We start from the raw sequence: 18,508 nt of genomic DNA on the forward strand, positions 1-18,508 counted from the left end.
AAACTCTAGCCCTGGGGCCAGTTGTAGCTGTTGAGGTTCAAAATTGTCACCCTCAAGAGTGACTGTATTAAGAACATTTGTATTTGATCATGAATTGAAAATGTCTTCCCCTGAGCCAGGCTGTACAATTTTTAAACTGAAGAGTTTGAATTAACCCCATTGCTCTGGGGAGGAGATGCAGGCGCTACCTCCCCAATTGCCCCCCGTCAAAGCTGATATGAACTGGGGATGCTGTTAGGACTTGGAGTCTTTTCACTGCTACAGCTGTTTAGCAGTTCCAGGATAGCTTTGGCTGCTCCATTGCCTTCCCTGCCAGGGAGAGCAGGATATGGACTCAACTGACTCTGCCAGGACCTAGAGGAGCAGCTAGCAAAGGATGACTCCCCTCCCTACATAAGGCAACCCAGGAGAGAGGGTAGAAATTGAGAACTACCAACCAATTATGGCTTCCTGATTCTGTGTCTGTTGCCCAGCCCTAGAGCAGGTATAGCTTGTACTTGTTGGGGATTCCCCGTGCCGGCAGGCAACTTGAAGCTGTTTTCTCTCCCTTTGCCCTATCAGAGAGTGGCAAAAGAAGCTGTATAGGACAAAGAACCTGTCCCAGAGTATTGACTATAGTAACTTGACCTCTTTGAATAGGTTCAGTCCCTGTACTGAAAAGCCCCTGTTACTGCCTAGCAGGTCAAATATGCTCTGACATACATGTACACCTTCCATTACTTTCCATGAGCATAGCAGAATTTGAAAGAGCCATACCTCATGGCTTGTAATTGGTCAAACATGATTCCTAATGGAACTCAGATCCATGTTCCTCATGTGCAATCAGCTATACACACTAAGGCTACGTCTTCACTACAGGGGGGGGTCGATTTAAGATACGCAAATTCAGCTACGCGAATAGCGTAGCTGAATTCGACGTATCGCAGCCGACTTACCCCGCTGTGAGGACGGCGGCAAAATCGACCTCCGCGGCTTCCCGTCGACGGCTCTTACTCCCACCTTCGCTGGTGGAGTAAGAGCGTCGATTCGGGGATCGATTGTCGCGTCCTGACGGGACGCGATAAATCGATCCCCGAGAGGTTGATTTCTACCCGCTGATTCAGGCGGGTAGTGTAGACCTAGCCTAAGTGTCTTAAGCTGTTATAATATCTAGCAGAGTCATACACGAGACATGGAGTATACAAAACAAATATATCTATATAATGCAGGATGGATGACTCTCTCAAAAAGCTCAGTACTTCCCTCTATCCATTAGAGGCATGGTTCACTTCAGGCAGGGTACAAGGTACAGAAAAACCCTGAAGTGTCTTGATGTGGGCCTGCTAGGGAGAGTGCCAGACCTGTTGGGACTCCACCTTAAAGAGCAGAAAGAAGGTGGGAATTAGGACTGGTGGTTATTTTGCCAAAACACAGTTCACTAATTCCTAATTTCAGCTGAATTCACCTGACTTGAAGAGCTTTCAAATGGCACCTAAACAGAAAGTCCACCAGAGTGAGCTGCCTGTTAACTAGTGATTAAAAATGGCCTGTTAAAAGTGTCTGGGGTGCTGTTTCAAGTGTAAAATGAAAGGTTTGATATTTTCCTAGAAGAAACAGGAAATCCTGCTCTGGGAAGAAAGGAAAAAAAAAAACCCTGTAGCTTATACCGAGATAGCTTGGTGTGGTGCTTGTGAGTATCAGAGCCACGTTCGTTATAACAGTGAACGTCTTGCTGTCTGGGTACGTCATAGGCTATCACCCTATCATCTGGTGAGCAAGGCAACTATGTTGGCCATGACATGAAGCTGAACCTGATTCCTTGTCGAAGACAAAATGATTTATAATGAAGCTGATATGTATGACAGGCCTGGCACTAATCTAATATGTGTCTGTGCAGTACACAGCCTTCCTTCAATGAGCATCTCAGGTTAGCATCTGGAGCTTTTGTTTTAAGATGCAATCAAATACATGGGGAGAGCCATGTACATTGTAGAGGAAAAGCTCTTTTTATCCAGAGCCAAGTGAAGATGTTGCAACTGTTCATTGCTCTAACTAAAGATGGAGTTGAAGAGGGAGAGGAGTATTTCAGGAAAGGGGAAAAATCATAGTATGATTACTTGAGTGGTGAAATACTGTTGTGTGGTGAAAACATTGCACTGAGATGTAATTTTGGGGAGAGATCCAAGAAGGGAGTATGCGGAGCACAACGTGGTTGCAGCAAATAAGGTGAAAATGGAAAAGTTTTTCTGTTACAGCACTGGTTCCCTTAAGGTTTTAAATAAGGTGGGTGGACATGTATTATGTGAGTGCCAATGGTATGGATGAACATCTAAGGTTTTTGGAGTGGAATAAAGTTAGTGGCCCAGCATAGGGAAGGGAGAGCACCAGAGGGGCCATGTGGCAATGTAGGCTTGATGGGAGAGAAACATCTGAAATTGATTGGTTTCAAAGAAACACTTGATGCCTGGTAAACTGGCCAACTCCAGTTATACACACACATAAAACTTGCTCCGTATGCCTAACGAACCTCAAAAAAGACCAACAGTTTTATTTTTAACTTGATGACAGTTGTCGGATGGATAGCTAGGGAGTCCCCATCCCCACACACACACACTCCGCCCCCTCCCCCTCCCAGGAGTCATGGCTTAAGCATTAGCATTACATATTTTCCCCACACCATCCCATGTGTCTGGATATAATTAGCAAAGCACTATGTAGTTGCAGAGGTAGAAGTCAGTCTACATATGGTGTTACAGTAGAGGGGATGTAGGGATGCAAGATGCTTTGGGATTCAGACCAGACCAGCAAGGGGTTGTCACTGCCTGCCTTGTAGCTCTTGGTACCTTAAATGCTATTCTGCTGTGGCTCTCAGCTCTGATACCAACAGCCAGCAGACAAGCATGCAGGTTACACCCTGACTTCTACTGCCCAGGTATTTTTTTTGCAAGTGACCCCAACAGCCACCCAGTCCCAAATTTCCCCAAAACCATCTACCCTGTGACACACTGCTGAAGTTTCCAGAGCCAGTGCTGGCGCTAGACATAAGCAGGCTAAGCAATTGCTTAGAGCCCCAAGTAGCTCAAGGGGGACCTCCATTCTCGTGTGTGTGTGTGTGTGTGTGTGTGTGTGAAAAGACACCCAAAAATATTCTTGCTTAGGCCTCCAGTGGGCTAGCACTGCCTCTGCCCATAATTGTGAATTTACTGTTACCCTTCTCAGCCTCAACAAGTGAGAATGTTGCTGCTGCCAAGCTCTGTGACAGCTCCCTGACACACCAGCTTGTCTGCCCTTGCCAGCAAACGCTTCAGGACTCTGCCAGCCCAGAGCTTGCCTTGCAGATAACCATCAGTGAACCCCAACTCCTGAGTTCCCCAGAGACTTCTCCCTGCCATGTCCCACCCTCGCCTGGAACACTCAGAAGTTGTTTGTTGCTCCTTTAAAGAGACAGTACACTGCAGCTCAGTAATTTAACTGGGTTTTGATAAACACTCCTGTTTCAATCACAGCACTGAATTGGTTTCTAGTGAAAGTAAAACAAGTTTATTGAACAAAGTCAGGTTTAACTGATATCAAAAGGAGTAAAGAGAGAAATGGTTACAAACTAACAGTAAAAATATGCTTCTAAGGATGTGTATGCACTTAAAATGCTACAGTGTCAGAGTTGCACCATAGTAGCACTTCCATGTAGACGCTACCTAAGCTGAAGGGAGACGTTCTCCTTCGGAGTACATAATCTACCTCCCCAACAAGCAGTAACTAGATCGATGGAAGAACTCTTCCGTCAACCTAGCGCTGTCTATACGGGCACTTGGGTTGATTTAACAGTGCCACTCGGATGTGGATTTTTCACTGACCTAATTTTCTAGTGCCTAAAACTAAAATTTAATTTCAGCAAGGTGCAATCTTTGCCTGAGTAGGCTTCTCACCTATATTCAGTTTCCAGAGACTTCAGCCCACTTGGTTGAAGGATCCAGTGGTCCTGTGATTTCAAGAGCTCTGGCCCCTTGATTCCCCCAAGTGATGGACAACTGTGGGGTTCTCTCCCTTTGTTTTTATAGTTCAGTAACTTTTGAAATATGTTCTTTGAAATGTAAGCCCAGACCAAGCTAATTGACTTTGGCTCAAGAGGCAGGCAGGTTTCCTGCTGTTCTTCTCTTCCTCTTGGCTTCCCATCTCCTTGCTGATTTGTATGTAAATGGGGCTTGATTGTTTTGATTCTGTAATGTTTAATTTACACTGGAGACAGGTAGACAGCTACCTTCCCTCCTGTCTGGGAGAGAACCTGTTTCTCCCTGTATTTAGTCACAGACTTTAAATCTTATTTGTGAGTATCCATAATTCCTCATATTGTGTTGATGCATACATTTCACAATGATATTAATCACCAGAGTGTCAGGTCTTCTTTTATGAAAGCCTGTTACTTGATACACTTTTATAATACAGTAATACTGTATACAATCAGTTTGAGTCAATTGCTTATCCTTTGAGATTCGGCCCCTGTGTCTTTATAGCTAAGAGGCCGTCTCTCCCACTCCATAGTTCAGGGGTGGGCAAACTTTTTGGCCCAAGGGCCACATTGGGGTTGCAAAACTGCTTGGAGGGCTGGGTAAGGAAGGCTGTGCCTCCCCAAACAGCCTGGCCTCTACCCCCATCCAACCCCTCCCACTTCCTGCCCCCTGACTGCCCCCCTCAGAATCCCCGACCCATCCAACCGCCCCTGCTCCTTGTCCCCTAACCGGCCCCTCCCAGGACCCCTCGCCCCTAACTGCCCCGGGACCCCACCCCCATCCAACCCCCCTGCTCCCAGTCCCCTGACTGCTCTGACCCCTATCCACACCCCTACCCCTTGACGGGCCCCCCAGGACCCCATGCCTGTCCAATCCCTCCCCCCGTTTCCTGTCCCCTGACCCCTATCCACACCCCCGCCCCCTGACAGGCCCCCCCCCGGACTCCCACACTTATCCAACCCCCCTGTCCCCTGACTGCCCCGCAGAACCTCCGCCCCATCCAACCACCCCCGGTCCAGGCCCCCTTACCATGCCGCTCAGAGCAGAATGTCTGGCAGCCATGCCGCCCGGCCAGAGCCAGACATGCTGCCATGCTGCTCTGCAGGAGCACGCAACCCCGCTGCCCAGAGTGCTGCCCGCGTGGCTGCATGGGACGGGAGCTCAAGGGCTGGGCAGGACGGTCCCACAGGCCGTGGTTTGCCCACCTCTTCCCTAATTTGATGGTTTGACAAGCTGGTGTTTCAAGGAGTTGTCACAGAGCTTAGCAGTAGTGAAACTTTCACTTGCTGGGGCTGAGAAGGGTAACACAGCAATTCACAATGCTGGGAAACCCAGCAGAGTGTCACAGGGCAGAATGTTTTGGGGGAATTCGGGACTGGGAGGGTGTTGGGATCGTTCAGCGAACAGTACCTGGTTGGTGGAAATCAGGGTATGACCTGTGTGCTTGTCTGCTGGCTGTGGTGATGTCTGGGCTGAGAGCCATAGCAGAATAGCATTTAAGGCACCCAAAGTTGCAGGGCAGGTGGTGACCCAACCTCTCACTAGTCTGGGCTGAATCCCAAAGTGTCACAGGATGTGTGGTGCAAGCTTGCATCGTGGTTTGTTTTACCCTGACTTCAACAGGAGATGAAGGTGCTCACCCCTCTGCAGGTTTGGATCCTGTTGTGGTGAGACCTGGGTGGGTCCTTTAGCCTTTCTCCCCCCCCCTTCCAAAAACGTATGTCCTCCAGCCATGAAAAAGTCCGCATATCACATGTTCATGCACTTCCATGAGTTGTTTTTAGGGTGACCAGATGTCCCAATTTTTATAGGGACAGTCCCTATTTTTGTGTCTTTCTTATATAGGCACTTATTGCCGCCCATCCCAATTTTTCACATTTGCTGTCTGGTCACCCTAGTTGTTTTCAGGGTGGGAAAGAAAGAAAGGGCTTGTTGAGCCTTTCTCTAAACATAAATATTTGTCACCTCATAAACAATCCTCTGAAATGTTGTTTACATTGCTGTGTGATTTTTTTTTTTTAAAGATAGTAAAGGACTCTATATGTCCACAAATGCATACACACTCTTCAGCCTCTTCCAGAAACTCTGTCTCCAGCTTAGAAGCAGGAAGAGAGCTCTTGTTTTTGCTCTGTAGCCACCAAGCCACTCAGCTTCAGAGGTTTGCTTTCCATTATAACAGTTCTGCTGCAGTTCTTACAATATAGAAAAATTCAGACTAATCGGGGAGAGGGGTTCTGACCAGAGGTGAGGTACATTTTCATAATGTTGGTTTCCCCTTCCTACCTTAAAAAAAGCTCAAGTGTTGCTTTGTCTAAATATTCTGCTACTGTGATCACTTGTCTGTTACTGAGTCAACAATAGGTGCACTTGTGGGTTTCACATAGGATAATACAGCAGCGAGCCTCACCTTTTCTGTAATGGTAACAGATTAAGTCTTAAGTGGCACTGGCTGGTGCCAATTATCTAATGTACAATAGAGTTTGATTTGCTCCAAATTGAGAATCAGAGTTGGTTTTGGAATAGCCAAACACTGTTGCGGTTTGGTGTGTGCACAACCGAATGGGAGGCAGATAGGAGTGCTCAGGAACGGAACCCGTAACAGAGACTGGTATCTAAGGGAAGAGAGCACCTAAATATAAAATATGGGGGTGAGTAATGTTCTATGTTGTGTCCCCTTTCTCTTCCTCTTCTTCTCTTCCCCCTCCTCCCCTCCCCCCCAATGTGTGCAAATTTACGGAGCCTTATGTAAGGAAAGAACTAGCACTTATTGCGGTTGGTCATCTTGTAGAGACAGTTTGTGGACAATGGCAAGCTTGAGATGGTGTCTGCCCTGCTTCAGTGTGGTGTCACGGTAGCCAGTTGGGGGAGAGGATACATAAGAGCTCAGAATGACTAGGCTGTTTAAAAACTTTTTTGTGTCATTATACAACTGAGCTAAACACTGCACTCATGGTTGACTTAAAATGTACCTTGCTGTAAAGTCACAGAAAATTTGTAAAGTCTGGGAGATCTGTTTTGGCAGTAGGTTCTCTGCTTCACTCTGATAAACAATCTTTATCAGCATTGCACTCTAAGAGCTTAGTCTCTGTGTGTGTTTTTAAACTGCTTATCTTTCTCATTGTGTATGGGGAGCAGAGAGTGAAGTAAGAGTAGAGAAAACAAAATAACCAACCACACAAAATCTGAATAACTCTTTTGCGAAGTCCTTTCTAGTTCCATGGCAAGTGGATGACAAACAGAATCTTCTAGATCTTTGGTTTAATAATTCTGGACTTCTTACAACTGATGTCTAGATTGTTTTGATGTCAAAATATGAACAAAAAGATATATTTTCTGAAGTTACATACCAGAGTTACCTATCACAAACATGTCCAGCTGGTGCTACAGGTGGCTAGCTGCTGTGATCCAGAAATTTGGCAGGTTTAAATCCCCAAATCTGTTTTATTTAATGTTATGAAGGTCAGAAAATCAGTAACATTGTTTTACATCTTGTCACTAAATGTTAATACAGCAAGATTAAACAATTGCCATGGTCACTAGGCCTGGCTGGAAACTTTATAATGCCTTTTCATGGGAAGAAATATTTTAGTAGTTTTTATATTAGACTTTGACAGTAGGATTACAAATCCCTTTCCTTGGAGGGGAAAAATGAACACTGTTTTACAAAGTAATTGCTTCCAGATTAAAAATAAATAAAATTTAATTTATGACTTCTTTTTTCCCCCCCTCCCTCTCCAGATCTTCTTCCACCAGGAGTCTGCAATCTCCTTAACCCTGCAGCTATCTACGCAAATAATGAGATCAGCTTGAGAGATGTTGAGATCTATGGCTTTGATTATGATTATACATTAGCACAGTACTCTAATTTATTACATTCTATGATATTCAACACTGCCAGAGACCTACTAATTGAACAGTACAAGGTAAACTTCTGATAATAGGATGGGTTTCTTTCATTAATCTTGCTGCTTTCTTTTCCCCAAAATCTTTTAATAGAGCATTCTCTGGAAAGTTTGCTTATTACCACTGTGTATGTATACATTATCTATGGTAGTGATAGCTATGTAATTGTATATTTCATGAACCTGGCACTCTGTCTGATAATCCATTTCCCTTGGGACTTACTGTAACATTGCAAATGTCTGATCATCTTCAAAGAGTTGCCACTATTTAAAAAAACAAAGAACACAAAAAACATTGCCACCATATTTTATATATATCTATATATCTATATAGATAGATAGATAGATAGATAATATGGTGGCAATGTTTTTTGTGTTCTTTGTTTTATACACACATCCTCCTAACCCCAAATCAGAAGATGGGCAACAGCCAATCCTGGGCTAATGATGGGCCCTGTAGCCCTAGAAACAAATGATTTTATTTTTATAGTTAAGAATATCAGCCAGGTAATAGTTATATGGGACTTAATAAGTTTTCTAGACTAAGTTCTTAAATAGGCACATCCGATGATACGATATATGTTCTCTTGTCTTGTTTTATTTGACAAGCTAGAAGCGCTTTTTGTGTTTAAGAAAAGAAATACAAAGCTGGGTACTTCAATATATGCAAATTTCTATAGGTGTGTGTGGCTGAAACTGCAATATTTTCCCTAGTGTCCTAACCATGTCACACAATGGTTTTGCAATGGCATTTCCCCCGGTCATTTTAGGGCTTCAGGTCCATTCATTCTCTCTCTCTCTCTCTCTCTCTCTCCCCACCCCCCTCTGTGCCTCACCCATTCTTTCACAATGGAGCAAAACTAAGTGGTGGGACATAGGACAGCCTGTAACAATCCATTTAAAATTGGGATGGAGGATTCTTCCAGAAAATGGAAAAAAAAATTATCAAAAGAACCAGTATATTTATGCCAGGATTTTCAAAAGAGCCTGAGGAGTTAGGCATCTTCACTCCGTGGTTCTCTTTTTAAAGAATTCCAGCCTATATTTTCTGCCATATTAGGATCTCTGATATCGTAGTGATGGGTACAGAATAAGTATTTAGTATGATTCTTCCAGGGAACCTGACTAATGCATACAGAATAGGACACTTACAACTTTCAGAATGAAAACCTGCGGAGAGCAGACTAAACAGACATGTGGCGTCTGACATGATGAATATGGCTTATAAATAAATCACTGACAATACAAAAAGGCAGTCTGTGTAGAATGTGTGGGTGTAGGATGACAGATGCCAGGAATTTTAAAATGGGGAATGTATGATATTGACTAATAATATCTATCATTACTAGGGCTTGGAAAACATAGCAGACACCTACTAGCCAGAGGTAGCTGTGAAAGACTAGGTGGGGAGAGAATCTGTATTTGCAAGGTCCATGGGGAACACTCTGGTGAAGAGTCCTAGATGCTGGGAAGGGTGGAGGGTATTAGGATATCTATCTCATTGTCTAGCATGAGTTCTAGCTAGAAAGTATCTGAAACTCCACTCCCTCTAGTAGTACTCTATGCGTTTGCCAGCTTCCTATCTGTGATTAAGTGAGAAAGCATGGGCAGTAGAAAGCTCTGATTCATCAACCTCTTTCAAGCCCCCTACCCCATCCCCCCCTTCTTAATAATTTTTCACGTTTAGGTGGGGGGGGAAGGGGAAGTGTCGTCCCCCAGGGAGTAGCTCCAGTCTCTGTCTATGCTGTTTTTTTGGGAGGGTGGAGTGGGGGGAAGGTTTAAGCTTTTTTCCCAAACTGCAGGAGCATGAAACTGACAAGCTTCTTTCATTTCATTGCTGCTCAGAAAAGACTTCAGCTATGTTAATTTTGCTTGGTGGCTGCTTCACAGAGCGCTGAGCAACAGCAAATACAATGCAATTGTCTATCTGCACACCTGGGAAGAGAGCCCTGAGGTGTTTCAAATTTTGAAGTTAATCATAACAAGCACAAAGATTTAGAAATAGCTTCTTTTTTTATTAAAATGAAATAAAACTCCAAAAGTTTAAATCATTCAGAAATTGGTGGCTTAGTATAGCTTTTTCTCATGCTCTTTGGGAAAAACCTCCCTTATATGATGAGTTTGGTAAGTGGATTTCAAGCCCGTCTCAAGATACAGTTACCCGTTTTAGGGCACTAGCTGTTTGGTGTAGGAGTTAGGGATCAATTGCCTAAGCAAACATTCCAGTTTGTAGAATCCCAAATCTTGGCAGTTGCATTATATTTTTTTGGCATCTTTTGGTTCACTTAGGCCACTGTTGGATGGAGGGTACTGGGATTTGATGGGCTAGGAGGCTGATTCAGTATGCCAAATTTTTCATTCTCTTGTAACTGGAAAACTTTTTTTAAAATACCTGGCACAGTTTCACTGAACTAACTGCTTTCTCATGAAATATTTTCCAGTATCCAGAAGGACTCAAGAAATATGATTACCTTCCAGGATTTGCCATCAGAGGGCTTCACTACGATGTGCAAAAGGTGAATTACACAAATTTAAATTTCATATGTGCTTTCCCTTGCACGGTATTAATCTGCCTGTCACGTAACTCAGTCCCATCTCTTTCCTGTAATGACAACCAATGGAACAGCTTTCAGGAGAATATGCACTGGGGATTGTTGTATACGTCCCTGCATAGGTTCTCTTAGATTGTAAGCTCCTTGGGACAAATGGAACTAATCTAAAAGGCTGGCTACATGGCGTCTTTTTCTCTCTCTCTCTCTCTCTCTCTCTCAGTATTTTAATGCCTTTTAAATCATTGAAGGCCATGTAGCTACAGCATTTACTCACTGAAGAGGTTTTTTCCCTTTCACTACTTCCAGTATTTGAAATAGAGGGCCAGAACAATTCATTAAGCTTTGTAGCTTCAGACATTCCTTCTGAAGCCCTGTAATGTTTGAGAGGCTTAGGAGCACACGAAGAAAGTGCAAGCTTTTATTTTAATCCTCCTTTTTCAGTAACTTTAGACAATCACATAAAAGTATAGTTCTGAAAAATATGGCATCACCTCGCTGCAGTTAAACAGCTTATATTCAGTAGGGAGACAGACAATTACTGGTACAAGCTAGTCTTATTTTTATAGTCTGGTTATTTCTGAACCAATTAAGTGTGTTCAATCAATTCAGTGTAACTAGAGAATGCACCCTTTTAAAGAGGAATTAAGGCATTTTAGATTTCCCAGACTGTATTCTTTTCTGCCCAAGCTAAGCTGTAATGCTGAAACTGACATTATGGCAACAGTCTGTCCTGAATGTAGGTTTCTGACTTTGCAGCAGGAGAGATTGTCCAATAACTTTGTGTTCTGCTTGCTACTATCCAAGCACAGATTTCTGAAATAAGAGCACACATCACTCAGACGCCAAGTAAACTCTTCCTTTCAGTGGGTGGGTAGTGTGGGCTGTCTCATTTCAAACCACCTGAAAATCAAGCCCTGTGCAAAAGGAGTGTACTGCCTATTTGCTTTGGTTCAGCATAACTGCTTATTCCTGTTCAGAAGGTGGGAATGGAGGCTTGGCAATAGTATGGTGATATGCTAGATATGGGAGTGCCTTTTAGTTTAGGAACAATGTAACCTGCACTCATAGTGGTGAAGGGACAAATTGTTCTGATACCACACTTTTATCTCTGATTCTCAGAGTGGTACTGGGTTAGTCTCAGAGGCCATACTTGGTTAAATTCCATTATGGGTATTGTGTAATGCCTGGGGGAATGAAAAAGAAGGGATACCTTGTGATTAAAGAAGATCAATACAAAAAGAGGGAAGGTCTAATGTTCCCATTTGAGTACAAGAATGGGAACTTGAGCATGGAGTAAAAAAGTAAAAAGAAAATAAGCAGAACTAATAACTCAAGTTTTTGTGCCAAATCTTAAGTAAGATGTGACTTGCTATAGATCTCCTTACACCTAAGCCCCTCTCTTGCTATGTGTATACAAAGGATTGTTTTAATGTTAAAGAACTGCTTCTTTCCACCTCTTCCACCTGCAGCCCTCTGAAAAAGTTTGTAATAGGTCCTGAATTGGAATGTAATATTATGTAATGCTTCAGTTCATGGCAATTTGGCATTTTTCCCAGTGATGCTTCTAAAATGTTTCAGTGCAGAGAGAAGTGATTTAAGCACAACTTAAAAATTAGGTTAGTTTTAACTAGAATTCATTTTTCTCCTTTTTTTTTTTTTTTTTTTTTTTTTTTTATCTAGTTTTCTTTTTTCTCTTTTTTTTTTTTTTTTTTATTTCTTTGGGACATCAGTAAACTTAATCTGTTGTTTTTTCCTGACTAAATTTATACCAAATGCTACCAATGAAGACTGTTCATCTTTCTCTCTTCACAGAGTCTTCTGATGAAGATTGATGCTTTCCATTATGTCCAGTTGGGGACGGCATATAGGTGTGTCAAATATGAATGCATTTACTAAATGCCCCAAGGGTTCACGCTGAAGATGGAGTGCAAAGTCTCACGTCTGTAAAATTTTTGACTTTTTTTTTTTTTTTTTTAAGTGGGGAAAGCCACCTTCTCTAGCTTATCCTGTCTCCACTTGCTAAGTAATGATTCCAAGCTGTTGCCTGACATGCAGTTACAGGTGGCTGCAGTTTTTTCAAGCATATGGAGCCAAGTGTGGGAGTGAAAATTTAATTATTTTTTTTTTTTATGGACAATGATGCATATGATCACTTAACCCACTAAGTCTGCAGGTTGCAGTGCAGTCTACTTAGGGCAACTTTTCTGACTAAGTCATTGGACTAGGGAAAGCCTCATTCTTGTAGAGCTGTCCATACATGAAAAAAGCCTGTCTTGACAGGAGTATGCTCACCAATGCTGGAAAGAAAGCTGTTTGGAGGTGAAAATAAGGATATGGAATTTAACTCCATTGAACTGAGGCATTTTTCTTAAGTGGAAAAAGTTGAGTAAAGTGCCCAGAAAAATAATAGGGAGTGCCTTTCTTAAACAAGTGGGCTAGAAGTCCTTGAATAGAGCATTGGTATGTAGCACACAGGTTACTTTGGCTGCTCTTGCGTTCACTACATGCTGCGTCCTTGCAGTTGGAGTGACACAGTTGATATAAAAGCTTTTCAAGTCCTAATCCTGTCTGGTTGTGTAAGCACCAGCAAGTCCCACTGACTTCCCTGGGAGACTTGAACCTGCTCAGCACCTTGCAGGATTGGACTTGAAGACTCTCCTTTTAGAAGCAAGGAGACCAATGCAAAGCAATATAACAAACGAATGCTCCAAAGCAAAAACTCTGAAGCCCTTCAGAGAACACAAAGCAAAATATTTTGCTGCTTTTTTGGTGGCTGGAATAGTTAAATATTTTTTTCCAAATGAAGGCAACTAATGGCTAATGTCCCCACCATACTTCTAAACTCTACTTTGGGCCAGTGACTCCCAAAATGAAGCACATCAAATATTTGCCAATGTTAAGCAAACAATTCATTTACACTGAGGGAGCAAGGTGAAGCTTCAATATTGATTGTCCACTCTGTCTCTCTTCTCCCTCCTCCCTCATCTCCCCCAAATAGGAAACAGGTACCCAAAATAGTAAATAGTCTGCAGACTTTCACCACTGCTGTCAGCACCTTCAACAACAGTTGTGCATTACTGTTAGCAATATACATCATCATTAGACTGAGAAGGACAGAATTAATGTCATGTGTGGAACTCTGGCCCTGGTCCTAGGAGTTACAGGGATCTAAACAAAGTAACAAATGTGTGTCAATATCGGCTTCCTCTGCCACAGGCTGTGGTGGCATCCCACCTTTAATTTTTTTTTTTTTTTGAGGCACTGTTGCTTCCCTGCTCCCTCTCCCCCAGTTTCTTTGGACTGGGACAGGGCCAGAAGATGCAGCCAAAGCACAATGTTCTACGTGGGGGAAGGTGGCTAGAGAATTCTGTCATGAGCTATTGGTCTGATGTTCGGGTGGAAATGTACCTCTCAGCATCATAGTGTGGGACATGTACATGCACAGTGAGATGGCATAACTTCTTAACCCTCCCATCCCCCAGATCCGTCTCCGACCTAATGAATTCCTCTTTGCTTTTCAGCAGCCAGTGTTGCAGTTGGCAGGAGGTTTCAGTCAGCTCTTGCATTCCTTTCCCCATATCACAGCCCCTCTCTAAGATTGCAGAAGGGTGGATCAGTGGGACTATATCCCTTTTAAGAACATGTAGCTCATTACAGCAGTACTGTACAGGGGACTTTGTTCTCTACTCAGTGTGTGCATACAAATCCACTACTATTGGAGCTGCCTTCTGCAGTGAAGGCTGGTCTAAAGTCATTGAATATGTTTATCTGATTCAGCTTTGCCAAGCAGGAATAGACAGTGAAGGGGAGTTTTTTAATTAATTCAGGGAACTAAATCAGTGAGGGCCAACTTTTGAGGTCCTAATTTGGGTAAATTTCTACTGATTGCAATGAGTTTGTTTTAGATTTACAATAGAGACCTAAGAGTGTCCATTCAAAGTCACAGGCTCCCTTGACAGTTCTTAAAAACACAGTTTGTGGGAGTACGGACATGGGATTTGGCTCTTACTGATGTTATGGCAAAAGCAAGAAAAGCCTCTTTAAAACATCGTCAATCATTCTGGTTGTTCTGTTACCCTCTCCCAAGTACCAATATCCTATATATTTGAAGCAGACCTGACAAAGCATGAGAGACTCTGCAGTAGGGAACCATCCTGCTCTGGCCCTAAGAAATAAGCTGTTCCTTTTTTTTTTTTTTTTTTTAAGGTTTCTATATTAAAAGTAGTACTCATAAAATGGGGTGTGTTTTGTTTCCTGAGCCTTTTGACTATGGAAGCTGACTGTGTTTTACTTGTGGAACAGTGCCTTTTTGCAGTTAAGCTCTGATTACATTAAAACCCCAAGATTACCAGAGGCAGAGTTCCAAAATCAAAGAGAATTTCTTTCTTTCAACACTGCCCTGTTTATGGTTCCCAGGCATTGCAACATCCTTCAATGAACCTGTATAAGAGGGTTATTTCAAATAATTTTTTTAAAGCTGTTTATAGAAACTGACTTTGTGTAAATATTTAAATTTTCTTTTAACAAATAGGGTAACTTTAAAAAAAAAAACTCTCTTCAAAGAGAACGTTATGATCTGTTGAGTCAGAAGAAAGGGTCATCATTGGCTTGATGAGTAAACAGTTTGCAAAACAAGTAATTACAAAAAACTGTATAAATGTGTGCATCATCTCCACATCCACCGACTAATTTTACGTAACTTTTTAAATCCTGAAAGCATAGTTGAATGTTAGGGGCACATATTAGGTAAGGTTTACCCAGGTTGAATAGTCTTTTACAGAGACAACATCCTTGGTTATGAAAGCTAAACTAACCAGTAAAATATATTTTAGCCTCTGTTCTGTGTTAAAAATACTCCTTTATCCCGATATAAATTGACCCGATATAACACGAATTCGGATATAACGTGGTAAAGCAGTGCTCCTGGGGGGTGCGGGGGGGGCTGCGCACTCCGGTGGATCAAAGCAAATGCGATATAACGTGGTTTCACCTATAACACGGTAAGATTTTTTTTGGCTCCCGAGGACAGCGTTATATCGAGGTAGAGGTGTATTTGCACAAGTTATACAAAGCCACATGAAACTTTTTCTTACACCATCACAGTTTCTTGCCATGTTTAGTAATACAGTAATTACCTGAAGGAACTCTGGATGAGTTTTAATTATACAATGCTGACTAGCTCTAGATTGTACATTGGTATTTGGTTGATACATGTGCTGTCTCTCTCTGAGAAGAAGTATGGAGAAGTCTTGCATCTCGCATTAGTCTGAACTTGCTGTGGCAAGATCAGAGCCAGCCACATCTGTTCAATGGTGCATGTCCTCCTTGAGATAAAAATATATGGAACCAGAATGTCTTTCCCATGTTGACTAAATCAAGGTATAGAGAACCTTGACAATCAAGCTAGAGCCTGTTAACTATCTTGAGTAGGTAAGTCCCTGGCAGACTGCGAAGAACTACAAAAGGATCTCTCAAAACTGGGTGACTAGGCAACAAAATGGCAGATGAAATTCAATGTTGATAAATGCAAAGTAATGCACATTGGAAAACATCCCAACTATACATATAAAATCATGAGGTCTAAATTAGCTGTTAGCACTGAAGAAAGAGATCTTGGAGTCATTGTGGATAGTTCTCTGAAAACATCCACTCAATGTGCAGCGGCAGTCCTGTGGAACTCCTTGCCAGAGGATATTGTGAAGGCCAAGACTATAACAGGGCTCAAAAAAGAACTAGATAAGTTCATGGAGGATCGGTCCATTAATGGCTATTAGCCAGGATGGACAGGGATGATGTCCCTAGCCTTTCTTTGCCGGAAGCTGGGAATGAGCGAAAGGATGGATCCCTTGATTACCTGTTCTGTTCATTCCCTCTGGGGCACCTGGCATTGGCCGCAGTCAGAAGACAGGATACTGGGCTAGATGGACCTTTGGTCTGACCCAGTATGGCCGTTCTTATGTTATGTAGCTGTTTACAAATGTCCTATGGAAGATTATCTCTGCTCTTTCAGAATTGTGAATGAGTGAAATGCCATGTGGTGGTAAAAACAGACTTCATGCCAATATCCACTTCTTGTCCACTTTAGAGCTTTATAAAAGGAGGTTACCTATCTTTCCTCTCTGGTTTGCAGCCCAGTGGCTGCTAACATTTAGTGATGCAATTTTTTGTGTGATTTGTCTTGTAGAGGGCTAAAGCCAGTGCCTGATGAAGAGGTTATTGAATTATATGGTGGTACCCAGCACATCCCACTGTACCAGATGAGTGACTTCTATGGCAAGGTATTGTAGGCAGCACTTCAGTGCATTCTTTAAAACTGATATGTTGGCTTTTACTATCAGCTGGGAACCTTGCTGTGTAAGGAATAAGTGAGAGTGACTATAGCTTCTTCCAGATTAGAAAAGGACAGCACTTGCCAGTTTAAACACATTCTGCTTTTGTGGGAATTTACCCCAGAGTTTATTCCAGGGGGTATAGAAGCTGAGATCTGCCTGTGGAAATATATATTTTTTAAATTGTTGGGGTATTGGTCCAGGACTCAGTGGCTCTCGATGAAGTATGGTGTATTTCACATTCAGGTCACCCATTCAGTTCCAGCCCGCCTCATTAATGACAGTCATCAGGCCATTTAACAGCAGTTGATATCTGCAAAGAGCCAACGTGTGTGTGTGTGTGTGTGTTCTCTAGTGAACAGGCATCCCAAGCATAGTTGGTACCAGGGTGGATTTGATTTACATCAAATTTACATCAAATCCAGCCAGGTACCAACTATGCTGGGATGCCTGTTCACGATTTAAATCACTAGTCAGGAAGACTCGATTTTAATCATTGATTTCTACATAAAAGTGCATTCTTGTTGATTGTTATAACCTTAATACATATTCTTCACAACTCAGAGATAGATGTAGGTTTCATTTTTAGAAGGTGCACACTATACATTTTTAAAGTGATTTATTTTGAAAACTTTTCAGATTAGTTTTACAGCTATATCAGAAAATGAATGATTGATTGTTTAGTTATTTCATTTACCAAACGTTATTGAAGCAGAGATTTATGAAGTCATTGGGAGGTGAACTATCTCCAATTCAACAGGCTAATCATTAATATTTGGAGGATTATCTTGCCCTGCTGTATTCGGAGGAGAACATCACCAGACAGACATTTAAATTGTTTTATTTAACTAAAACAATGTTATGTATTCTGGATTTTTTTTCTCCAACAGCAAACATATAATATTTTAACAAAACAAGCATATGACTTTTTGAATTTAATTAAACATTCAAGTTTTTTAAAGTCAGGCTTGTTTTTGTTAAATTTGTTTTAAACTAAAATAGTTAAATGAAATAGTCAATCTTTTTTTTTTTTTTAAATATGTCAGCCAGGTCAACATGAGCTGCAGAAGCCAATATTTTAAGTTTCTAACTCAATTGTCTTCACCTTCATTTTCCTGTTTGTTCATAATTGGAAAAGAAAAACAAGCTTTCCTGCTTTTTCAGGCCCCAAATGATTTCTCAATTTGGAGTGAATTATTCCAAAGGAAGAAAATATTCTTTCTACACTGGCAGAAGAAGCTACTGTTAAGTGAGATTATCACTTCAGCAGTCTCTGAATCCAAGTACTTAAGTGACTTCCACCAGTTCACTGGTGTGACTTTCTTTAAAACATCAGCTAACCTCTATTTCTTGAATGGTTCACCCTTAGCTCTGAAGTTTATTATAGTTGGCATTATGGAGGGATGATGGCTATGACATGGACATCCAGCAAATTCCCTCTTCAGCAGTTAAGCTTTGACCCCGGTACCGAGTATTGAGAATATTTGCAAGAAAATGAACTGGAGATAGTGCTTGTCCCTTTTTTTTTTTTTATGCTTGTAATTTAACTCTGTCATTGCATATTTCTCTTTTTAAGATCTCACTCGGTTCCTTCCAAATTTCAACAGCAACAGCATAAAACAGCTATTTCCCTGCACTTTGTTCAAAGCTACAGAAATAGGCTTCAGGGTACTCCGCATGTGTTCAACATTTTCTCTTAAACCCAATGTTGAGAACTTTGGCTGTGACAGTGCCATCTA

At 42.0% G+C, this 18,508-nt stretch overlaps 1 protein-coding gene across 2 annotated transcripts in view; it reads left to right on the forward strand.

Moving 5' to 3' along the window:
- The window catches only part of NT5DC2 (5'-nucleotidase domain containing 2), a 71,480-nt gene that overhangs the window by 16,529 nt on the left and 36,443 nt on the right, over positions 1-18,508 (forward strand). For both annotated transcript variants that reach the window (XM_026656715.2, XM_026656714.2), the window contains exons 2-5: positions 7,725-7,909; positions 10,330-10,404; positions 12,253-12,308; positions 16,625-16,718. In XM_026656715.2, coding sequence (XP_026512500.1) covers positions 7,865-7,909; positions 10,330-10,404; positions 12,253-12,308; positions 16,625-16,718 — 270 coding nt within the window. In that variant the 5' untranslated portion in view covers positions 7,725-7,864. The remainder of the gene's footprint in view (positions 1-7,724; positions 7,910-10,329; positions 10,405-12,252; positions 12,309-16,624; positions 16,719-18,508) is intronic.

Source organism: Terrapene carolina, unplaced genomic scaffold, assembly GCF_002925995.2.
Source record: "Terrapene carolina triunguis isolate 2854851 unplaced genomic scaffold, T_m_triunguis-2.0 Scaffold232, whole genome shotgun sequence".
Classification (NCBI taxonomy): domain Eukaryota; kingdom Metazoa; phylum Chordata; order Testudines; family Emydidae; genus Terrapene; species Terrapene triunguis.